The sequence below is a fragment of the Catharus ustulatus genome, chromosome 35 (genome assembly GCF_009819885.2).
Source record: "Catharus ustulatus isolate bCatUst1 chromosome 35, bCatUst1.pri.v2, whole genome shotgun sequence".
Lineage (NCBI taxonomy): Eukaryota > Metazoa > Chordata > Aves > Passeriformes > Turdidae > Catharus > Catharus ustulatus.
In genome coordinates this window covers 1,485,947-1,510,157 of record NC_046255.1, presented here as the reverse complement: position 1 = coordinate 1,510,157, position 24,211 = coordinate 1,485,947, and the positions used below count along the sequence as shown (strand labels likewise).

At 51.9% G+C, this 24,211-nt stretch overlaps 3 protein-coding genes across 3 annotated transcripts; all 3 read left to right on the top strand.

Annotated features, from left to right (window-relative positions):
- The first annotated feature begins 354 nt into the window (after positions 1-354).
- HSPBP1 (HSPA (Hsp70) binding protein 1) lies at positions 355-9,665 on the top strand. The gene is made up of 7 exons (XM_033083994.2): positions 355-620; positions 699-903; positions 2,045-2,266; positions 3,591-3,746; positions 4,907-5,003; positions 7,780-7,891; positions 9,482-9,665. The coding sequence occupies exons 1-7, from the start codon at positions 489-491 to the stop codon at positions 9,557-9,559; spliced, it is 1,002 nt and encodes a 333-aa protein (XP_032939885.1). The 5' UTR covers positions 355-488; the 3' UTR covers positions 9,560-9,665.
- A 174-nt stretch (positions 9,666-9,839) lies between these two features.
- DNAAF3 (dynein axonemal assembly factor 3) lies at positions 9,840-15,721 on the top strand. Its single transcript, XM_033084040.1, has 10 exons — positions 9,840-10,125; positions 10,217-10,335; positions 10,421-10,514; positions 10,588-10,802; positions 11,684-11,986; positions 13,885-13,977; positions 14,615-14,768; positions 14,886-14,994; positions 15,323-15,397; positions 15,512-15,721. The coding sequence occupies exons 1-10, from the start codon at positions 10,047-10,049 to the stop codon at positions 15,657-15,659; spliced, it is 1,389 nt and encodes a 462-aa protein (XP_032939931.1). The 5' UTR covers positions 9,840-10,046; the 3' UTR covers positions 15,660-15,721.
- Positions 15,722-16,039: 318 nt separating this feature from the next.
- TNNI3 (troponin I3, cardiac type) lies at positions 16,040-22,345 on the top strand. Its single transcript, XM_033084003.1, has 7 exons — positions 16,040-16,109; positions 17,131-17,308; positions 18,040-18,081; positions 18,181-18,315; positions 19,606-19,695; positions 19,788-19,958; positions 22,204-22,345. The coding sequence occupies exons 2-7, from the start codon at positions 17,183-17,185 to the stop codon at positions 22,294-22,296; spliced, it is 657 nt and encodes a 218-aa protein (XP_032939894.1). The 5' UTR covers positions 16,040-16,109; positions 17,131-17,182; the 3' UTR covers positions 22,297-22,345.
- Positions 22,346-24,211: the final 1,866 nt, after the last annotated feature.

Below are 24,211 nucleotides of genomic sequence, written 5' to 3'. Positions count from 1 at the left end.
TGGCTGCCCGCGGGCGGTCCCGCCTCCCCCGCCAGGCGCTCGGCGATCTGATTGGTGGAGGAGGTTGTGCCACCCCATTGGTCCGCGGCGTTGAGGGCCTGCTATTGGTCCAACAGGAGGCCGGTCACACCGATCTAGCTTTTCATTGGCTGGAGTCGTTCAAATCCCGCCCCTTTGTTCCTATTGGCTAAAACCGACACCGTCCTCGCCTTCTATTGGTCCTGTCCTTCACACGCTTTACTCCTATTGGCTAAATGCGCTGTCACTCATCTCCGCCGGCTCACAATGAGCTCAGCGTGTGGCCCGCCATAAACAATGAGGGTGAGACCACGCCTACTTCCGCTCCGGTCCCCGCCTTTTCCGCCATTTGGCCCCGCCCACTCCAAGATGGCGGCGCCCAGGCGCGCCGGGCGGCGTTAGGCGCTCCCGCGGGGTCCCGATCGCCCCTGAGGGGTCGCGGGAGCGCTCTCCGGTGCTCTGACCCAGCCATGGCGGCAGCCGCGGGCGGCGGTGCCGGCGGGGGCCCGCGGGAGCCTCCGCACACGCTGCAGGGGCTGCTGGAGATGGCGGTGGTGGCCGGCGAGGCGCAGCCCGAGCCCCGCGAGCCGATGGGCGAGGAGGTGAGGGCGCTCATGTGCGGCCCCGGGCGGGTCCCGAGGGTTGATTTTGGGGTGATTCTGGGGGTTTTGCGGTCGCAGAGGCAGCAGTGGCTCCGCGCCGCCGTGTCCGAGGCTCTGGGCAGCGCCGGCGGCGATCGGGGCGAGCTCCAGCGGTGCCTGGCCGTGCTGGCCGAGCCCTGCCCGGGCGAGGAGGCGGCCGAGAGGGGCCCGGGGGACACCGCGGCTCACGAGCAGGCCCTGGAGGAGCTGGCCGAGCTGTGCGAGAGCCTGGACAACGCCACGGGTACGGCCGGGGGTCACTCAGGGCTTGGGGTGGTCACTCGGGTCACTGAGGGGTTTGGAGGGGTCACTGAGGGGTTTGGAGGGGTCACTGAGGGGTCACTCAGGGGTTAGTGAAGGGTCTGGGGTGGTCACTGAGGGGTTGGGGTGGTCACTGAGGGGTCACTGAAGGTCTGGGGTGGTCACTGAGGGATTTGGGGTGGTCACTCAGGGGTCACTGAGGAGTTGGGGTGGTCACTCCTGACAGGTTTGGTGCCATTTCCTGGCAGATTTGGGGCTGGATTTGTTCCCCTCTCCCCCTGACCCCGATTTAACCAATTTCCCCCGATTTCTCCCCAGATTTCTGCTCCCTGGGGGGCCTGCAGGCCGTGCTGGGGCTGCTGGGGGGGTTTGGGGCTGGGTTTGGTGCCATTCCCTGCTGGATTTTGGGTCATTTCCAGTCAGATTTTGGGGCTGGATTTGTTCCCCTCACCCCTGACCCCAATTTAACCAATCTCCCCCAATTTCTCCCCAGATTTCTGCTCCCTGGGGGGCCTGCAGGCCGTGCTGGGGCTGATTTGGGGCTGGATTTTGGGACATTCCCTGCTGGATTTTGGGGCTGGATTTGTTCCCCTCTCCCCTGACCCCAAATTCCCAATTTCTCCCCAGATTTCTGCTCCCTGGGGGGCCTGCAGGCCATGCTGGGGCTGGATTTTGGGACATTCCCTGCTGGATTTTGGGGACATTTCCAGTCAGATTTTGGGGCTGTATTCAGTTCCCCTCTCCCCCTGACCCCAAATTCCCAATTTTTCTCCCCAGATTTCTGTTCTCTGGGAGGCCTGCAGGCCGTGCTGGGGCTGGATTTGGGTCCCTCTCCCCTGACCCCATTTCCCCCTCATCCCCCTGAATTAATTCCCGATTTCTCCCCAGATTTCTGCTCCCTGGGGGGCCTGCAGGCCGTGCTGGGGCTGGATATTGGGACATTTCCAGTCAGATTTGGGGCTGTATTTGTTCCCCTCTCCCCTGACCCCAATTTTCCCCCAAATTCCCGATTTTTCTCCCCAGATTTCTGCTCCCTGGGGGGCCTGCAGGCCGTGCTGGGGCTGGATTTTGGGGCTGGATTTGGTTCCCCTCTCCCCCTGAATTAATTCCCAATTTCTCCCCAGATTTCTGCTCCCTGGGGGGCCTGCAGGCCGTGCTGGGGCTGCTGGGGCACCCCTGGCCCCCCCTGCGCTCGGGGGCCGCTCGGGTGCTCGGGGCCTGTGCCCAGAACCTTCCGGGGGCCCAGAGCCGGGCCCTGGCCCTGGGGGCTCTGCCCGCCCTGCTGGGGGCTCTGAGGGGAGACCCCGACCCCAGGGTGCCTCCGGCCGCCCTCTTCGCCATCTCATGTGAGTTGGGGGGTGGGGGGATTTTAGGGATTTTTTTGGGATTTTTTTGGGATTTTTTGGGATTTTTTGGGATTTTTTTGGGGGTTTTTTTGGGATTTTTTTGGATTTTTTTGGGGATTTTTGGGGATTTTTTTGGGGTTTTCTTGGGATTTTTTTTGGTTTTTTTAGGGATTTTTAAGGGAATTTTTAGGGATTTTTTGGGGATTTTTTTTTTGGTTTTTTAGGGATTTTTAAGGGAATTTTTAGGGATTTTTTTTTTTATTTTTTGGGGTTTTTTTTTGGTTTTTTAGGGATGTTTAAGGGAATTTTTAGGGATTTTTGGGTTTTTCTAGAGATTTTTAAGGGAATTTTTAGGAATTTTTGTTGGATTTTTTCTGGTTTTCTAAGGGATTTTTGGGGGATTTTTTGGGGAATTTATTAGGGATTTTTTTTGGTTTTTTAGAGATTTTTAGGGAATTTTTTTGGAATTTATTAGGGATTTTTTTTGGTTTTTTAGATATTTTTAGGGAATTTTTAGGGAATTTATTAGGGATTTTTTGGGGGGTTTTTAGGGATTTTAAGGGATTTTTTGGGGATTTTTTTAGGGATTTTTTGGGGGATTTTTAGGGATTTTTTTAGGGATTCTTGGGGAATTTATTAGGGATTTTAAGGGAGATTTTTTGGGATTTTTAGGGAACTTTTGGGGGATTTTCTAGGATTTTTTTCAGAATTTGTTTTATTTATTTATTTGGATATTTTTGGGGTGATTTTTTAGGGATTTTTTTGGGATGTATTAGGGATTTTCAGCGAATTTTGGGGGGATTTTCTACGATTTTTTGGGGATTTTTTTATATTTATTTAGATTTTTTGGGAACTTTGGGGGATAATTTTTTTTGGGGTAGTTTGGGGGGTCTTGGGTAAATTTTGGGGAGGTCTGGGTGGTTTTGGGGTGGATTTTGGGTGGAATTTGGGTGGATTTTAGTGGATTTTGGGTGGATTTTGGGTGTTTTTGTTGGATTTTGGGTGGATTTTGGGTGGTTTTGGGGTGGATTTTGTGTGGATTTTGGGTGGTTTTTGTTGGATTTTGTGTGGATTTTTGGTGGATTTTTGGTGGATTTTGGGGGATTTTGGGGTGGATTTTGGGTGGTTTTTGTTGGATTTTTTGTGGATTTTGGGTGAATTTATGTGGATTTTTGTTGGATTTTTGTTGGATTTTGGGTGGATTTTGGGTGTTTTTTGTTGGATTTTTGTTGGATTTTTGTTGGATTTTGTTGTTTTTTGGGGAATTTTGTTGCTCTGAGGATGTTTTTCCCATTTCTGGCCGTTCTGTCCCCGGTTTCCCCAGGCCTGGTGCGGGCCCAGCCCGAGGGGCTGCAGCAGCTCGAGGCTCTGGGGGGGCTGGAGGTGCTGGGGGGGTCCCTGCAGAGCCCCCACCCCCCCCTGCGGGCCAGGGCGGCGTTCCTGCTGCACTGCCTGCTGAAAGAGCACCCCAGGCTGAAAGGTGAGTCAAAAAAACCAAAAAAATCCAAATTTTAACCCAGAAATCATCCCAAAATCACCCAAAAATTACCGCGAAAATCGTCCCAAAAATGGAGCCAAAATCCCAAAATTCACCCCAAAATTCACCCCAAAATTCACCCCAAACCCTCCTGCTGCACTGCCTGCTGAAAGAGCATCCCAGGCTGAAAGGTGAGTGAAAAATATCCAAAAAAATCCAAATTTTAACCCAAAAATCACCCTAAAATCACCCAAAAATTACCGCAAAAATCGCCTCAAAATTACCCCAAAATTCACCCCAAAATTCACCCCAAATCCTCCTGCTGCACTGTCTGCTGAAAGAACACCCCAGGCTGAAAGGTGAGTGAGAAAAACCCAAAAAATCCAAATTTTAACCCAAAAATCACCCCAAAATCACTGCAAAAATCACCCCAAAAATGGAGCAAAAAATCCCAAAATTCACCCCAAATTTCCCCCCAAAATCCCCAAATCCCCCCTCAAATCTGACCCCAAACTCCCCAAATTTCCCCCCAAAATCCCAAAATTTCCCAATTTTCCCCCCAAACTCCCCAAATTTCCCCTCAAATCTGACCCCAAATTTCCCTAAGAATCCCCAAAATTTTTCAAATGTCCCCCAAATCTGACCCCAAACTCCCCAAATTTTTCCCCAAAACCCCAAATTTTCCCAAATTTCCCCCCAAAATACCCAAATCCCCCCTCAAATCTGACCCCAAACTCCCCAAATTTTTCCCCAAAACCCCAAAATTTCCCAAATTTCCCCCAAATCTGACCCCAAATTTCCCAAATTTCTCCCCAAAATCCCCAAATTCCCCCAAATCTCCACAAATCTCCCCTCAAATCTGACCCCAAACTCCCCAAATTTCCCCAAATCTCCTCAATTCTCCCAAAATCTCCCCAAATTTTTCCCCAAATTCCCAAATTTCTCCCCAAATCTTCTCAAATCTTCCCAAATCTTCCCAAATCCCCCCTCAAATCTGACCCCAAACTCCCCAAATTTTCCCCAAAACCCCAAAATTTCCCAAATTTCACCCCAAATTTCCCAAATTTGGCCCCCAAATTTTTCCCCAAAATCCCAAAATTTCCCAAATTTCCCCCCAAATTTCTCCCCAAATTTCCCAATTTCTCCCCGATTTCCGTCCCCAGAGCCGCTGCTGGGTTTGGGTTTGGTTCCCCGGGTGGTGGCGCTGCTGCGCTCGGAGCACGACGGGGCCCACGAGCACGGCCTGGGCACGCTCTGCAGGTGGGTGAGACCCCAAAAAAACCAAAATAAACCAAAAAAACCCAAAATCCTAAAATCCTGAAAGTCCTCCCCAAAAAAACCCCGTGAAAAACGCAAAAATCCCGAGGAAAATCCGTCAAAATTTGGGGGAAAATGCCAAAAGAAATGGGAAGGGGACCCTCTGCAGGTGGGTGAGACCCCAAAAAAATAAAAAAAAAATGAAAAAACTCAAAAAACCCAAAATCCTAAAATCCTGAAAATTCTCCCCAAAAAAAACTCGGGAAAAAAGCAAAAATCCCAACAAAAATCCATTGAAATTTGGGGGAAAACGCCCAAAAAAAGGGGAAAGGGATGGGCTGGGCACCCTCTGCAGGTGGGTGAGACACTAAAAAACCCCAAAATTCCAAAAAAACCCAAAATCCTAAAATTCTGAAAATTAAAAAAAAATTATTCCCAAAAAAACCCTGGGAAAAAAGCAAAAATCCCGAGGAAAATCCGTCAAAATTTGGGGGAAAATGCCCAAAAAATGGGGAAAGGGACCCTCTGCAGGTGGGTGAGACCCCAAAAAAACCAAAAAAACCAAAATCCTAAAATTCTGAAAATTAAAAAAAATTATTCCCAAAAAAACCCCGGGAAAAAAGCAAAAATCCCAACAAAAATCCATCAGAATTTGGGGGAAAACGCCCCAAAAAAAGGGGAAAGGGACCCTCTGCAGGTGGGTGAGACCCCAAAAAAACCAAAAAAACCAAAATCCTAAAATTCTGAAAATTAAAAAAAATTATTCCCAAAAAAACCCCGGGAAAAAAGCAAAAATCCCAACAAAAATCCATTGAAATTTGGGGGAAAACGCCCAAAAAAAGGGGAAGAGGATCCTCTGCAGGTGGGTGAGACCCCAAAAAACACAAAAAAACCCAAAAAATCCCAAAATCCTAAAATTCTGAAAATTAAAAAAAAATTATTCCCAAAAAAACCCCGGGAAAAAAGCAAAAATCCTGAGGAAAATCCATCGGAATTTGGGGGAAAACGCCCAAAAAAAGGGGAAAGGGGGGAGTTGGGCACCCTCTGCAGGTGGGTGAGACACTAAAAAACCCAAAAAAATCCAAAATCCTAAAATTCTGGAAATTAAAAAAAAATTATTTCCAGAAAAACCCCGGGAAAAAAGCAAAAATCCCGAGGAAAATCCGTCAAATTTTGGGGGAAAATGCCAAAAAAAGGGGAAAGGGACCCTCTGCAGGTGGGTGAGACCCCAAAAAAACCCAAAAAATCCAATAAAACCCAAAATCCCAAATTCCCAAAAATTTTCCCCAAAAAAACCCCAGGAAAAAAGCAAAAATCCCAACAAAAATCCATTGAGATTTGGGGGAAAACGCCCAAAAAAAAAGGGGAAAGGGACCCTCTGCAGGTGGGTGAGACCCAAAAAACCACAAAAAATCCAAAAAAAACCCAAAATCCTAAAATTCTGAAAATTTAAAAAAAAATATTCCCAAAAAAACCCCGGGAAAAAAGCAAAAATCCCGAGGAAAATCCGTCAAAATTTGGGGGAAAACGCCCAAAAAATGGCGTTGGGGACTCTCTGCAGGTGGGTGAGACCCCAAAAAACCCCAAAAAAATCCAATAAAACCCAAAATCCCAAATTCCCAAAAATTTTCCCCAAAAAAACCCCAGGAAAAAAGCAAAAATCCCCACAAAAATCCATCAAAATTTGGGGGAAAACGCCCAAAAAAAGGGGAAAGGGACCCTCTGCAGGTGGGTGAGACCCAAAAAACCAAAATAAACCAAAATCCTGAAAAATCCAAATTTCCCGATTTTTGGGTAATTTTTGGGTATTTTTGGGGTAATTTTTGGGTCAATTTTGGGTATTTTTGGGGTATTTTTGGGGGGTAATTTTTTGGGTATTTTTTCGGTATTTTTTGGGGTATTTTTGGGTAATTTTGGGGTAATTTTTTTTTTTTTTGTAATTTTGGGTATTTTTTGGGTATTTTTGGTTTGGGTTTTTTTTTGTAATTTTGGGTATTTTTTTGGGTAATTTTTTTGGGTAATTTTTGGGTAATTTTTGGGGGATTTTGGGGGATTTTTTGGGGGTAATTTTGGGTATTTTTGGGATAATTTTTGGGTAATTTTGGGGTATTTTTTAATTTTTTTTTTTGTAATTTGGGGTATTTTTTTGGGAAAATTTTGGGTATTTTTGGGGGGTAATTTTTTTTTTATTTTTTGGGCAATTTGGGGTAGTTTTTGGGTAAATTTTGGGCATTTTGGGGGGAGTAATTTTCTGGGTATTTTTGGGGTATTATTTTTTGGGTATTTTTGGGGTTTTTTTTTTTTGGGGTTTTTGTTTTTTTTGTAGTTTTGGGTACTTTTGGGGTATTTTTGGGTAATTTTTTGGTATTTTTTGGGGGTTTTTTTTTTGTATTTTTTGGATAATTTTTTGCCTGATTTTCACCCAATTTTTTTCCCGATTTCTCTGTTCCCCCCTTTCCCCAAAATCTGTTTTTTTGCCCCATTACCCAAAATCTCCATTTATTCCCCCTTTCCCCAAAATCTCCATTTATTCCCCCTTTCCCCAAAATCTCCATTTTTTCCCCCCATTCCCCAAAATCTCCATTTTTCCCAAAATCTCCATTTTTCCCCATTACCCAAAATCTCCATTTTTTCCCCCAAAATCTCCATTTTTTTCCCCCAAAATCTCCATTTTTTTTCCCCCAAAATCTCCATTTTTTTTCCCCCAAAATCTCATTTTTTCCCCCAAATTCTGATTTTTTTGCCCCATTTTTTCCCCAAATTCTGTTTTTTTGCCCAGTTTGGCCTCGGGCTGCCCCGGGGCCGTGCGGGAGCTGCGGGCGCCGGCGCTGGGGCTGGAGGAGCTGCTCAGGGAGCGGCGGCGGCGCCTGCGGGGACGGGACGAGTTCCAGGTGAGACTGGGGGAAAATCTGGGATTTGGGGAAAAAATGTGACTGGTTTTAAAGGGGAGATGTTCTGGAATTTTGGGTGAAATTTTGGGTGGAGTCTGTGGGATTTGGGGGGGAAATCCTGGGATTTTGGGCAAAAATCTGAGTGGGTTTACAGGGGGGAAATTCTGGAATTTTGGGTGAAATTTTGGGGGAAATCTGTGGGATTTTGGGGGAAATCTACGGGGCCACAATGAGTTCCAGGTGAGATTGGGGGGAAAATCTGGGATTTTGGGCAAAAATCTGAGTGGGTTTACAGGGGGGAAATTCTGGAATTTGGGGTGAAATTTTGGGTGGAGTCTGTGGGGGTTTTGGGGGGAAAATCCGGGATTTTGGGAAAAAATCTGACTGGATTTAAAGGGGAGAAGTTCCTGAATTTTGGGGTGAAATCCGGGGATTTTAGGGTGAAATTTTGGGTGGAATCTGTGGGATTTTGGAGAAAATCTGAGTGGTTATAAAGGAGAGATACTCTGGAATTTTGGGTGGAGTCTGTGGGATTTTTGGTGAAATTTCTGGGATTTTTTGGGGGAAATCTACAGGGTCACAACGAGTTCCAGGTGAGATTGGGGGGAAAATCTGGGATTTTGGGAAAAAATCTGAGTGGGTTTAAAGGAGAGAAATTCTGGAATTTTGGGCGAAATTTTGGGTGGAATCTGGGGGATTTTGGGGGTGAAATCTGTGGGATTTTGAGGGAAATCTCTGGGGTTTTGGGAAAAAATCTGAGTGGATTTACAGGGGAGAAATTCCTGAATTCTGGGGAGAAATCCTGGGATTTTGGGAAAAAAATCTGACTGGTTCTAAAGGGGAGAAATTCCTGAATTTTGGGGTGAAATTTTGGGTGGAATCTGTGGGATTTTGGAGGAAATTTCTGGGATTTTTTGGGGGGAAATCCTGGGGTTTTGGGAAAAAATCTGAGTGGTTATAAAGGAGAGAAATTCTGGAATTTTGGGGTGAAATCCCGGGATTTTAGGGTGAAATTTGGGGTGGAATCTGTGGGATTTTGGGGAAAATCTGACTGGTTCTAAGGGGGAGATATTCTGAAATTTTGGGTGAAATTTTGGGTGGAATTTGTGGGATTTTGGGGTGAAGTCTGTGGGATTTTGGGGCAAATTCTTGGGGTTTTGGGGGAGGGAAATTCCTGAGATTTTGGGGCAAATCTCACAGATTTTGGGTGGAGCAAATTAGTGGGATTTAGGGGGGGTAAACCCAAAACTTTTGGGGCAATTCTCAAGGATTTTGGGGCTGGGAAATCCCTGAAATTTTGGGGGAAAATCCCTGAAATTTTGGGGATTTAATCCATGGGATTTTAAGGAGGGGAATCTCAGGGATTTTGGGGAGAATCCCGCGGATTTTGGGGTACAAATCTCGAGATTTTGGGTTTTAAACCTGGAGAATTTGGGATATGAACTGCTGAGATTTTGGGGTGAATTGCCAGGATTTTGGGGTATAAATCTCGAGATTTTGGGTTTTAAACCTGGAGAATTTGGGGTATGAACTGCTGAGATTTTGGGGTGAATTGCCAGGATTTTGGGGCTGACTGAGCTTCCCCCACAGGAGGAGCTGGAATTCTGCGAGCGCCTCCTGCAGCTCTGCTTCGAGACCCCCCCTGAAGAAGCCACCATGGACCGGTGACCCCAAAACGCCCCAAAATTACCCCAAAAATCCCCCCCAAAAAAACCCCAAAATCTGTGACACCCCCCCCACCAAGGCCAGGGGGGAATAAACGCTCCAGGCCTGACCTTGGCTGAGAGTTGGGGTTGAAAATGGGGCGGGGGGCGCCATCGGTGACGTCGTTAAAGAAAAAAAAACCGAAATAAATAAAATCCCAAAATTTCCCAAATTCAGCACTGGGGGCGCGGACAGCGCGGGGGCGTGGTTATGCAAATGTACGGGCGGGGTTATGCAAATATAGAGACGTGGGTATGTTAATAAGGGTGTGGGTGTGGTTTCGTCGTTGCCGTGGCGACCGCGTCCCTGTGGGCGGGACTCCCCGCCGTTCTCACCTCTGATTGGTCCACCCATATCTCCCGCCGCCCATCTCGCTTCTGATTGGCCCGCGCGCCTCGCGCCGGCGCCGTTCTCTCTTCTGATTGGCCACCGGCTCCGTGAGGGCTCCGCCATGGCGGCCGAGCTGGAGGCGGCCGTGGGCACCGTGTGCTGGTGGGGGCTGTCCCCGGCCATCGATCTCCGCCTGCACCGTGAGCGCAGAACCGCCGGGATCCCCTCCCGGTGCCCTCCCCACCCTTCCCGGTGCTCCCAGTGACCGCGCCCCCCTCACGTTCCCCGCAGTGCCGCCGGAGCCGGACCCCGCGGCGGAGGCCTCGGTGCTGCTGGTGGGGGCGGCTGAGGGCCGGCACCTGCTGCTGACGGCGGCCCGGGCCCGCCGGGGACCCCCCCGATCCATCACCGTACGGACCGGAACCGGGACGGGAGGGGGGCGAGCTCTCGGTACCGGGCTCGGTGCTACCGGAGCTCTCCCGGTGCTTCCCTCAGCTCTTCGTGGCCGAGCAGAGCCCCGAGCCCGTGGCCCGCCAGCTCCTGTTCCTGCTGCTGGCTCTGGAATCGCCGGAGCGGCCCAGACCCGCAGGTACCGGCAGCAGAACCGGAATCGGTACCGGTACCGGTACCGGAACCGCTCGGTGAGCTCCCGGTGTCCGCAGCCCGCGCCGCCGCCATCCTGGAGCTGCTGGGCTCGGGGACGCTCCGGGCCGGCACGGCCGAGCTGCTCCGCGGGGCCGCGGGGAGGCTCCGCCGCTGGGTCAGCAGCGACCGGCACCGGGAGCCGGACCGGGAACCGGACCGGGAACAGAACCGGGAACAGAACCGGGAACAGAACCGGGACCCAACCGGGCCCGCCGAACTGGGGCTCATGAAGGTCAGAGCCGGGAGCGGGGCGGGCGGGGGGCCGGGGGACAACGGGGTTGGACGGTACCGGGTATTGGACACCAGAACCAGCCGGTACCGGGGTATTGGACACCGAAATCAGCCGGTACCAGGGTATGGGACAACGGGGCTGGACGGTACCGGGGTGTTGGACACCGGAACCAGCCGGTACCGGGGTATGGGACAACGGGGTTGGATGGTACCGGGGTGTTGGACACCGGAACCAGCCGGTACCGGGGTGTTGGACACCAGAATCATCTGGTACCGGGTGCTTGGGGTTCGGGAATGGATGGTACCGGGATTCTGGGAACTCCAGAACCATCCGGTACTGGGGTATTGAGCTCTGGTACCATCCGGTACCGGGGTATTGGACACCAGAACCATCCGGTACCGGGGTATGGGACAACGGGGCTGGACGGTACCGGGATATGGGACACCAGAACCACCCGGTACCGGGGTATGGGACACCAGAACTATCCGGTACTGGGATATTGGACACCGGGTCTGGCTGGTACCGATGCCCGGGGATGGGGACTGGATGGTACCGGGATTCTGGGAACACCAGAACCATCCGGTACCAGATTATTGAGCACCAGAACCATCCGGTACCGGGGTATTGCACACCAGAACCACCCGGTACCGGGGTATAGGACACCAAAACCATCCGGTACTGGGACGTGGGACACTGGGGGTTGCTGGTACCGGGGTATTGAACACCGGAACCAGCCGGTACCGGGGTATGGGACACCAGAACCATCTGGTACCAGTATTTTATGCCCACCGGAACCCCCCGGTGCCAGTACCGGGATTTTGTGCCCACCAGAACCCCCCGGTGCCGGTACCGGTGCCGGTACCGAGCCGCCCTTCCTGCAGTGCCGGGACCGGGACGCTCTCGAGGCAGTTCTGCGGCGCTGGGAGCGGGCGGTGCCGGTACCGGGGGCTGAACCGGGATCGGAACCGGGATCAGAACCGGGATCAGGACCAGGATCGGAACCGGGAGCAGAACCGGGATCGGTACCGGGATCAGAACTGGGAGCAGAACCGGGATCGGAACCGGGAACCGAGCCGGGCCCGCCGGGCTGGGAGCGGCGGCTGCGGCGGCGCCTCGGGGCGCGCTACGACAGCAGGGCGGCGCTGGCGGATTGGGACCTGCGGATGGCGCTGCAGCCGCGCGGGGTAACGGGGGAAAATCGGGGATTTGGGGAAAATTGGGGTTTGGGGGAAAATCGGGGATTTGGGGGGAAAACCAGGGATTTTGGGGAAAATTGGGAATTAGGGGAAATTGGGGATTTGGGAAAAATCGGGGGAGTTTGGGAAAAATCTCTGTGGAGTTTTGGGTGAAATCTGTGGGGTTTTATGTGAAATCTTTGTGATTTTGGGCGAAATCTGCAGATTTTGGGTGAGATCTGTGGGATTTGTGTGAAATCTTTGTGATTTTGGGTTAAATCTGCAGGATTTGGGTGAAATCTTTGGGATTTGAGTGAAATCTCTTGGATTTTGGGTGAAATCTGTGGGATTTGGTTGAAATTTTTGGGATTTTGGGTGAAATCTCTGGTATTTTGGGTGAAATCTCCCAGATTTCTGGTGGAATCTCTGGGATTTGGGGTGAAATCTGCCGATTTTGGGTGAAATCTGTGTGATTTTGGGTTAAATCTGCAGAATTTGGGTGGAATCTCCAGGATTTTGAGTGGAATCTGTGGATTTTGGGTGGAATCTCCGTGATTTTGGGTGAAATCTCTGGAATTTTGGTGAAATCTGTGGAATTTGGGTGAAATCTCCGTGATTTTGGGCAAAATCTTTGGGATTTAGGGTGAAATCCGCTGGATTTTGGGTGAAATTTCTGTGATTTTGGGTGAGATCTGTGGATTTTGGTTGGAATCTCCGGGATTTTGGGTGGGATCTCCAGGACAGGGTGACCCTGGGGCCGTCCTGAGCGGTGCCACCCCCTGTCCCCAAGGCCACCGCGCTGTCCCCGGCCGAGTTCGGGCGCTGGCGCGAGAGCGGCGCCGCCTTCGGGGGAGGAGCAGCAGGAGGAGGAGGAGCAGCAGGAGGAGGAGGAGGAGGAGGAGGAGGAAGGGGAGGAAGGGCGGCCACGCCCAACCCCACCCTGCTGAGCGACCCCCGGCCCCGCGCCGTGAGTGGGGACAGGGGGGATGGCACGGGGTCACTATGGTCACTCTGGTCACTGTGGTCACTCTGTGTGTGCCCCCACACCAATGACATCACTGTGGTCACTGCTGGGGTCACTCTGGTCACTGTGGTCACTGCTGTGGTCACTCTGGTCACTCTGTGTGTGCCTACACTATTGACATCACTCTGATCGCTCCTGTGGTCACTGTGGTCACTCTGTGTGTGCCCACACCAGTGACATCACTGTGGTCACTCCTGGGGTCACTCTGGTCACTCTGTGTGCCCTCACACCAGTGACATCACTGTGGTCACTCCCATGGTCACTCTGGTCACTGTGGTCACTCCCATGGTCACTGTGGTCACTCTATGTGTGCCCTCACACCAATGACATCACACTGGTCACTGCTGTGGTCACTGTGGTCACTCTGTGAGTGCCCACACTATTGACATCACTCTGATCACTCCTGTGGTCACTGTGGTCACTCCTGTGGTCACTCTGTGTGTGCCCCCACACCAATGACATCACTGTGGTCACTGCTGTGGTCATTGTGGTCACTCCTGTGGTCACTTTGGTCACTCTGTGTGCTCTCACACCAATGACATCACTCTGGTCATTCCTGTGGTCACTGTGGTCACTCTATGTGTGCCCTCACACGCCAATGACATCATCGGTTACTCCTGTGGTCACTCCTGCGGTCGCTCTGTGTGTATCCCCATGCCAATGACATCACTGTGGTCACTCTGGTCACTGTGGTCACTCTGTGTGTGCCCCCACACCAATGACATCACTCTGGTCACTGCTCTGGTCCCTCTGGTCACTGCTGTGGTCACTGTGGTCACTCTGGTCACTCCTGTGGTCACTCTGGTCACTCCTGTGGTCACTGTGGTCACTCCTTTGGTCACTGTGGTCACTCCCATGGTCACTCTGGTCCCTCTGTCCCCAGGACGGCCGCTCGCTGTCCCCCCCCTCCTACTGGGGGGACGTGGTCACCGGACCCTTCCTCATCTTCGGCCTGGAGCCGCGCGGGGATGCCAAGGTGGGGAGGGGGCCTGGGGGGGGTGAGGGGTCCCTGGGGTGGGGAGGGGGCCCTGGGGTGGGGAGGGGTCCCTGGGGGTCTCTGTTTTATTTGGGGGGTCTCTCTCTCTCTCTGTTTTATTTGGGGGGGATCACTCTCTCTCTGTTTTATTTGGGGGGGTCTCTCTCTCTCTCTGTTTTATTTGGGGGAGGGGTCCATGAGGGTCTCTGTTTCTCTGTTTTATTTGGGGGGGGTCTCTCTGTTTTATTTAGGGGATTTCTCTCTCTGTTTTATTTTGAGGGTCTCTATTTTATTTGGGGGGGGTCTCTCTATTTTATTTTGGGGGGTCTCTCTGTTTTATTTTGGGGGGGGTCTCTCTCTCTGTTTTATTTTGGGGGGTCTCTCTCTCTCTGTTTTATTTTGGGGGGGGTCTCTCTCTCTCTGTTTTATTTGGGGGGGGTCTCTGTTTTATTTTAGGGGGTCTCTGTTTCTCTATTTTGTTTGGGGGGGTCTCTCTCTCTCTCTGTTTTATTTGGGGGGGGGTCTCTCTCTCTCTGTTTTATTTTGGGGGGTCTCTCTCTCTCTCTGTTTTATTTGGGGGGGTCTCTCTCTCTCTGTTTTATTTTGGGGGGGGTCTCTCTCTCTCCCCCCTCCCCAGACGGCCACCGAGGTGTCCCTGGGCGCTGTCACCGAGCTGCTGACGGAGCTGCTGCAGGGGGAGACCCCCAGAGACCCCCCCAGAGACCCCCCTGGGGACCGAGACCCCTCCCCAGAGCGGCGGGACCCCCCCAGTGACGATTCCAACCCGCTGGGTGAGTGACCCCGAGTGACCCTGAGTGACCCTGAGTGACCCTGACCCCCCAGACCCCCTCAGGACCCCCCAAAAACACCCCCAGACCCTCTCTGACCCCCCCAAAATCTCCCCCCAGGCCCGCTGGCTCCTCTCCCGCTCCGGATTCGGTTCCTGCCCCTGGGGGGACCCCCCGAGACCCCCGCCCGCCTCGGGGGGCTCTGCCGGCTGCTGGTGCTGGGCTGGAGGTGGGTGGGGGTCCTGGGGGGGTCTGAGGGGATTTTGGGGGTCTTGGAAGGGTCTGGGAGGGTTTTGGGGGTCCTGGGGAGGTTTTGAGGGTTCTGGGGGATTTTGGGGGAGGTTTTGGGGGTCCTAGAAGTGTCCTGGGGGTTTTTTTGGGGGGTCCTGGGGGGTTTTTGGGGGGTCCTGGGGAGGTTTTGGGGGGTCCTGGGGAGGTTTTGGGGGGCCCTGCAGATTTTGGAATTCGTGGGAGGGGTCTGGGGGTTTCTGTGAGGTCCCAAAATCCCCCGAGGACCCCTCCCCAAATGAGTCTGGGGTCTCCTCCCCCCTGCCCAGGTCATTGCCGGCCCTGAGCCCCTCCCTGGGGGCTTTGGCTGCGCCCGGGGCCACCCTGCTGCTGGAGCTGCCCACGTGAGTGCAGCCCCCAGACCCAAATTGAATTAATTAACACCCCCAGACCCAAACGAGCCCCTCCCCAGGCTCTGGGCAGCCCCCAGACCCAATTCCCCCCCCCTCTCCCCCCAGGTTCGTGCCCACCCTGCGCCCCCCCCAGCTGGAGGCGCTGCGGGCGCGGGCGGCGGCGCTGGCCAGGGGAGGGGGCTTCGAGCCCTGGGGGGGGCCTGGGGAGCCCCCAGGCCACGCCCGGTTCCGCAAGGTGCCCCCCCCGCAGTGAGACCCCAGACCCAAATCGTCCGTTTTACCCAGAGACCCCAAAATCACCCCAAAATTGGCCCCAAAATCACCCCAAATCCCCCTCCCTGTCCCCCAAGACCCCTCCCCAAATTATCCTGCCAGTGCCTGAGACCCCCTGCCCCAAATCAGCCCCCCAAAATCCCCCCAGAATCCCCCCAAATTCCCTCAGGACCTCCAAAATCCCCTCAAGACCCCCCAAAATCCTCCCAGAACACCCAAAAATCCCCCCCAAAACCCCCCAATTCCCCCCAGAGACCCCCAAAGATCCCCTCAGGACCCCCAAAATCCTCTTAGGACCCCCAAATCCTCTCTGGACCCCCCCAAAATCCCCCCAAATCCCCCCCCCGCCCCCTTTAAGCCCCGCCCCCCGAGGCCCCGCCCCCTCCCATTCATAAAGCGCCGCCGCTTTCCCACGGCTCCGCTCCCACAGGTACCGGGGTGGGGAGAATTTGGGGGGTCCTGGGGGGGCTTTGGGGTCCTGAGGGGTTTGGGGGAGTCCAGGGAGGGTCTCAAAATCCCAGGGAGGTTTTTGGGGATTTTGGGGGGAAATTTAGAGGGAATTAAGGGAAGTCCCGAAGGAATTTTTGGGAGGGAATTTGGGATTTTTGGGGGGAATTTGGGGAGGTTTTGGGGGGTCTCGGTTGGATTTGGGGGGGGTCTGGGAGGAGTTTTGGGGAATTTTGGGGAATTTGGGCTCCAGGAATGGTTTGGGAGGAATTTTGGGGAATTTTGGGTTGGATTTGGGGGGAATTCGGGGTTGGATTTGAGGGAATTTGGGGTTGGGTTTTGGGGAATTTTTGGGGCAATTTTGGGTTGGATTTTGGGGGGAATTTTGGGGGAGGGGTCGTCTCAAAGTGGAGGGAATTTGGGAGGGGTCAATTTGGGATCATTTGAGGAATTTTTGGGATTTTTTTTGGGGTGATTTAGGGTGGGATGTCCCAGGAATTTTTGTGATAAATGTGGAATTTTTAGGATTTTTTGGGGGGATTATTCTGGATAATTTTCAGGATAATCTTCGGAATTTTGTGATTTTTATTTTTTTGGGATGATTTTGGGGGTGTCATCGTGTCCTGGGTGTCCTTGGGGTTATTTATTTATTTTGGGTGGGGGGAGGAGCAGCTCTGTCCCCTCGTGGTGGGGGAGGGGCTGATAAGGAGCTATTTTTAGCCCCCTCCCTCTCCCTTATCAACGCTGGCCCCAAACAGGGACAAGTTTGGGGGGGTTGGAATTTTTGGGGGGGTCCCGTGACCCCTCCTGACCCCCCCGGGGCCTTTCAGAAGCTGAGGAATGAGGGGGGAGATTTTGGGGAGGGGTCTCACTCAAATTTGGGGGTCCCTCACTCAAATTTGGGACCCCCACCCCATTTTGGGGGTCTCCAACCTCTCCTTTCTCCCCAGGGAGAACAACTCGGTGAGACCCCTCCCCAATTTCCTCCCCCCCTGAATTTTTAGGGATTTTTCCCCCCTTTAACCCTTCCCTGCCCGTGGCTCAGAGACCCCCGAGATGGAGGAGCAGGAGGAGGGGGAGGGGCCCGGGGAGACCCCCCAGGACCCCCCCCCGCAGCCCCCTCCCCTCCGCCGGAAATCCTCGGCCAATTACCGGAGCTACGCCGTGGAGCCGCACGCCAAGGTGGGCACAAAACACCCAAAAATAACCCAAAATGACCCTGAAAAATCACAAAATGACCCCAAAAAAACCTTGGAAATCACCCTGAAAATCCACCCCAAACACCACCCCTGAAACCCCAAAATAACCCCTGAAAACCCACCCAAAAACCCTAAAAAACCACCCTGATAACCCCAAAAATCACCCCAAAAAACACCTTGAGAACCACCCCAAAACCACCCAGAAAACCCCAAAATAATCTTTGAAAATTCACCCCTAAAACCCCAAAAAACCACCCTCAGAACTGCTCCAAAAACTTAAAAAAGCCCACCCCAAAACCACACCAAAAACTACCCCTAAAACCCTAAAAAAATACCCTGAGAACCACCCTGAAAACTGCAAAAATCACCCCCAAAATCACCCCAAAAACCACAAAAAACCACCTCGAGAACCACCCCAAAAATCGCAAAAAACACCCCAAAAAATCCTAAAACACCATCCTGAAAACCTTGAAAAACCGTCCCAAAAATAACCCCAAAATAGTCCCAAAACCCTCAGACCCCAAAATCCTTCAATTCCCACACAAAATGCCCCCCAAAATCGCCCCAAAATCCCTCCCTAAAAACCCCCAGACTCCAAAATCCCCCCAAAACCCTTCCCAAAAAAATTCCAAAAATCCCCAGACCCCAAAACCCCCAGACCCAAAATCACTCCATTCCCACCCAAAATCCTGACCTCAAATTTCTCCCCTGCAGAGAAAATCCAAAATCTCGGCATCTCGCAAGCTCCAGCTGAAGGTGAGGGAGGCTCCCGAATTTTTGGGGATGATCCCCAAATTTTGGGGGTCTCCAAATTTTGGGGAGGGTCCCCAAATTTTGTTCCCTCCCTCCCTCCAGACGCTGCTGCTGCAGAGGGCGAAGAAGGATCTGGAGAAGGAGGAGCAGGACAGGGCGGCTGAAAAAATTCGGGTTTTGGGGGAGCTGTGCCCGCCCCTGGCAGAGCTGGGCGGGATGGGGGTGACGGAGCTGCAGGTGAGGGGAAAATGGGGTGGGAAAGGTGAGGGGGAAAGATGGAAACATGAGGGGAAAATGGGGGGAAAGGTGAGGGGAAAATGGCAGCCAATGTGAAGGGAAAATGGCCGCCGATGTGAGGGGAAAATGGCGGCCGATGTGAGGGGAAAATGGCGGCCAATGTGAGGGGAAAATGGCCGTCGATGTGAGGAGAAAATGGCCACCGATGTGAAGGGAAAATGGCGGCCGATGTGAAGGTAAAATGGCCACCGATGTGAAGGGAAAATGGCCGTCGATGTGAGAGGAAAATGGCCGCCGATGTGAAGGTAAAATGGCCGCCGATGTGAAGGGAAAATGGCGGCCAATGTGAAGGGAAAATGGCGGCCAATGTGAAGGGAAAATGGCGGCCGATGTGAAGGGAAAATGGCGGCCGATGTGAAGGGAAAATGGCCGCCGATGTGAGGGGAAAATGGCGGCCGATGTGAGGGGAAAATGGCCGCCGATGTGAAGGGAAAATGGCGGCCGATGTGAGGGGAAAATGGCAGCCGATGTGAGGGGAAAATGGCGGCCGATGTGAGGGGAAAATGGCAGCCGATGTGAGGGGAAAATGGCCGCCGATGTGAAGGGAAAATGGCGGCCGATGTGAAGGGAAAATGGCGGTAGATGTGAGGGGAAAATGGCCGCCGATGTGAAGGGAAAATGGCGGCCGATGTGAAGGGAAAATGGCCGCCGATGTGAAGGGAAAATGGCGGTAGATGTGAATGGAAAATGGCCGTCGATGTGAGGGGAAAATGGCGGCCAATGTGAAGGGAAAATGGCGGCCGATGTGAAGGGAAAATGGCGGCCGATGTGAGGGGAAAATGGCGGCCGATGTGAAGGGAAAATGGCCACCGATGTGAGAGGAAAATGGCGGCCGATGTGAGAGGAAAATGGCGGGAAAGTTGAGGGGAAAATGGTGGGAAAGGTGAGGGGAAAATGGGGAGGAAACGTGAGAGGGAAAATGGCAGCAAACATGAGGGAAAAATGCTTAAAAATTTGAGGGGAAAAGGGGGAAATGTGAGGGGGAAATTGTGAGAAATGTGATGGGGAAATGGTGTAAAATCTGACGGGAAAATGGCAGCAATTGTGAGGGGAAAAATGGAGGGAATGCGAGGGGAGAAGTGTGGGAATCCTAAAGGGGAAAATGGCGAAAAAACGTGAGGGGAGAAAATGGCGGGGGGCACCAGAGTCGCAGCCGGGGGGACACTGGGGACACACCAGGGACACACCGGGGTGTCACCGCCGCTCCGGTGCCACCTCTGTCCCCTCCAGGAGCTGTGCCGGGAGCTGCACGCCCGCGTGGCGCGCGTGGACGAGGAGCGCTACGACATGGGGACGCGCGTCAGCAAGAACGTGGCCGAGGTGGGGACAACACTCACGGAAATGTCCCCCAGTGAGGGGAGGAAATCCCGTCCCCGATGTCCCCAACAATGTCCCCAACAATGTCCCCACAGCTGGAGGAGCTGCGGCGCCGCGTGGCCGCCGGGCGCTTCGTGCGGCCCAACCTGCGGCGCGTGCGGCTGTCGGCCGACGCCATGATGGCGGCGCTGCTGGGCACCAAACCGCGCGTGGGCACCGACCTGCGGGCCGGGCTGCGGCAGGTGCGCAAGGACGACGCCGAGAAGGTGAGCGGGGAAAATGGGGGGGAAAAGGGGAAAAATTGAGGGGAAAAGTGAGGGGAAATGTGAGGGGAAAAGGGGAGATGTGAGGGGAAAATGGGGGAAATGGGGAAATGTGAGGGGAAAATGGGGGGAAACGTGAGGGGAAAATGGGGGGAAACGTGAGGGGAAAAATGGTGGGAATTTTGAGGGGGAAAGTGAGGGGAAAATGGGGGAAAACGTGAGGGAAAATGTGAGGGGAAAAGGGGAGAAAATGGGGGAAAATGTGAGGGGAAAAGGAGGGGAAACATGAGGGGGAAATGGGAAATGTGAGGGGAAAAGTGAGGGGAAAAGATTGGAAAATGTGAGGGAAAATGTGGGGAATTGTGAGGGGAAATGTGAGGGGAAAATGGGAATTGTGAGGGGAAAAAAGGTGGGAATTTTGAGGAGAAAAATGAGAGGAAAAGTGGGGGGAAATGTGAGGGGAAAATGGGAAATGTGAGGGGAAAAGTGAGGGGGAAATGGGAATTGTGAGGGGAAAAAAGGTGGGAATTTTGAGGGGAAAGTGTGAGGGAAAAATGGGGGGGAAATGGGGAATTGTGAGGGGAAATGTGAGGGAAAAAGTGAGGGGAAAAATGGCAGGAAACGTGAGGATAAAAGAATGAAATGTGAGGGGAAAAGATTGGAAAATGTGAGAGAAAAAAGGGGAATTGTGAGGGGAAAAAAGGTGGGAATTGTGAGGGGGAAAGTGAGGGAAAAATGGGGGGAAATGTGAGGGGAAAAGGAGGGGAAAACATGAGGGGAAAATGGGAAATGTGAGGGGAAAAGTGAGAGGGAAAATGGGAATTGTGAGGGGAAAAAAAGGTGGGAATTTTGAGGGGAAAAATGAGGGGAAAATGAGGGAAATGTGAGGGGAAAATTTGAGGGGGAAATGGGGGGAAATGTGAAGGAAAAATGGGGGGAAATGTGAGGGTTAAAATGTGAGGGGAAAATGGGAATTGTGAGGGGGAAAAAAGGTGGGAATTTTGAGGGGAAAAATTAGGGGAAATGGGAGGGGAAAATGGGGAATTGTGAGGGGAAAAATGGGGAATTGTGAGGGGAAAATGTGAGAGAAAACATGAGGGGAAAATGGGAAATGTGAGGGGAAAAATGTGGGAATTTTGAGGGGAAAAACGAGGGGAAGATGGAGGAAAATGTGAGGGGAAAAGTGAGGGGGAAATGGGAATTGTGAGGAGGAAAGTGAGGGGAAAAATGGCAGGAAACGTGAGGATAAAAGAACGAAATGTGAGGGGAAAAGATTGGAAAATGTGAGGGGAAAAAAGGTGGGAATTTTGAGGAAAAAATGGGGGAAAACATGAGGGGGAAATGGGGAATTGTGAGGAGAAAAAAGGTGGGAATTGTGAGGGGCAAAGTGAGGGAAAAATGGGGGAAAATGTGAGGGAAAATGTGAGGGGAAAATGGGAAATGTGAGGGGAAAATTTGAGGGGGGAAATGGGGGGAAATGTGAGGGGGAATGTGAGGGAAAAAGTGAGGGGGGAAAATGGGAATTTGTGAGGGGAAAAAGGGTGGGAATTTTGAGGGGAAAAATGAGGGGAAAATGAGGGAAATGTGAGGGGAAAATTTGAGGGGGAAATGGGGGGAAATGTGAAGGAAAAATGGGGGGAAATGTGAGGGTTAAAATGTGAGGGGAAAATGGGAATTGTGAGGGGGAAAAAAGGTGGGAATTTTGAGGGGCAAAATTAGGGGAAATGTGAGGGGAAAATGGGTGGAAACGTGAGGGGAAAATGGGAAATGTGAGGGGAAAATGTGAGAGAAAACATGAGGGGAAAATGAGAAATGTGAGGGGAAAAAATGTGGGAATTTTGAGGGGAAAAACGAGGGTAAAATGAGGGAAATGTGAGGGGAAAATTTGAGGGGGAAATGGGGGGAAATGTGAGGGAAAAATGGGGGGAAACGTGAGGGGAAAATGGGGAATTGTGAGGGGAAAAATGGGGGAAATGTGAGGGGAAAAATGTGAGAGAAAACATGAGGGGAAAATGGGAAATGTGAGGGGAAAAAATGTGGGAATTTTGAGGGGAAAAATGAGGGGAAAGCGAGGGAAATGTGAGGGGAAAATTTGAGGGGAAAATGGGGGGAAATGTGAGGGGAAAATGGGAATCATGAAGGGAAAAAAAGTGGGAAATGTGAGGGAAAATGGGAATGTGAGGGAAAAGTGGGAATTGTGAGGGTAAAAGGGAGTGTGAGGGAAAACGGAGCCGTTGGGGACCCCCAGGAGAGCTACGAGGTCGGGGACTGGCGCAAGAACGTGGACGCCATGAGCGGCATGGAGGGGCGCAAGAAGAAATTCGAGGGGGCGGCGGCCTGAGGGTGAGAGACCCCCAAAAATCCCAAAAACAATCCTCCAAAAATCCCCCAAAAATCCTGAATTTCTTCCCAGAAAATCCTGAATTTCTTCCCAGAAAATCCTGAATTTCTTCCCAAAAAATCATGAATTTCTTCCCCAAAAAATCCTGAGTTTCTTCCCAAAACTCTAAATTTCTTCCCAAAAGTCCTGAATTTCTTCCCCAAAAATCCTGAATTTCTTCCCAGAAAATCCTGACTATCTTCCCAAAAAATCCTGAATATCTTCCCAAAACCCTGAATTTTCCCCCAAAAACCTCTCAATTCCCCCCACAAAAAAACCAAACTTTCACCCCCCAAAATCCCAAATTTTCTCCCAAAACCCCTGAATTCCCCCCAAAAACCCCCCAAACATCCCCCCCACAAAAACCTCTGAAGTTCCCCCTAAAAACCCTGAATCCCCCTGCCAAAAAAACCTGAATTTCCTCCCAGAAAATCCCCGAATTTACCCCAAAAAATCCTGAATTTCTCCTTCAAAAACTCCAAAATTTTGTCCCAAAAAAACCCATGAATTTCCCCCAAAAAACGCTGAATTTTCTCAAAAAAACCCCAAAAATTTCCTGCAGGAGGAGCCCCCCATTCTTCATCACCTTCATCACCACCATCATCACCATCATCATCACCTCCAGCACTGGCACCACCCCAAATCCCCCCTCCCCAAATAAACCCCCCCCATCTGCAATTAATTAATCCTTGATTGCTCTTTATTAATCAGCACAAAATGGGGAGGGGGGCTGGGGATGCTTTGGGGGGCTCCTCCCCTTTTTTGGGTAAATTTGGGGGGGTCCCTGGGGGTTCCCAGGGGAGGGAGCCAGCCCCCCGAAATTCCTGTGAAAAATGCCAAAACCGGGCAAAAAAAAATCTGAATTTAAATATCAAAAAAATCCCCTGAAATTTTTACAAAAAATGCCAAAAATGGGTAAAAAAAATCAAAATTACACCTGCCTCAAACCCACGAAATTCCTGTGAAAACTGGCAAAAATGGGTAAAAAAATCTGAATTTAAATATCCCAAAAATCCCCCGAAATTCCTGTGAAAATGGGACTGGGACCATATGACCCCTGACCCCCACTGACCAACTGACCCCTGACCAAATGACCAATGACCCCTGACCAAATGACCAATGACCAAATGACTCCTGACCAAATGACCAATGACCACTGACCCCCACTGACCCCTGACCAAATGACCAATGACCCCTGACCCGCACTGACCACTGACCCCTGACCAAGTGACCCCTGCCTGACCACTGACCCCTGACCAAATCACCCAATGATCACTGACCCCCACTGACCACTGACCCCTGACCAAATGACCAATGACCACTGACCCCCACTGACCCCTGACCAAATGACCAATGACTCCCACTGACCAACTGACCCCTGACCAAATGACCAATGACCCCTGAGGAAATCACCAATGACCCCTGACCCCCACTGACCAACTGACCTCTGCCTAACTGACCACTGACCCCTGACCCCTTCCCCAACGCCCTCAGGCCATCAGTGACCCCCAAACCGCCCCTCCCCCACCTGAACTTCTGGTTCATACCGGTTCAGTCTGGTTTATTCCGGTTTATTCCATTTTTTCCTGGTTTATTCCGGTTCGTTCCGCTTTTTTCTGGTTCGTTCCAGTTCATGCCGGTTTGCTCCGGTTCAATCCATTTTTTTTTTCTGGTTTATTCCAGTTCATTCCGGTTCAGTCCAGTTCGTTCTGGCTCATTCCGGTTTGCTCTGGTTTTTTCCTGGTTTATTCCGTTTTTTTCCCGGTTTATTCCGGTCCCCTCCGTACAGCGCGGCCGTGGCCCCTCCCCCACCCCTGCCCCGCCCCTCTCCCCATCCCAGCACCCCCCGGGGTGGGGGAGGGGCCGCGAGCGCCGA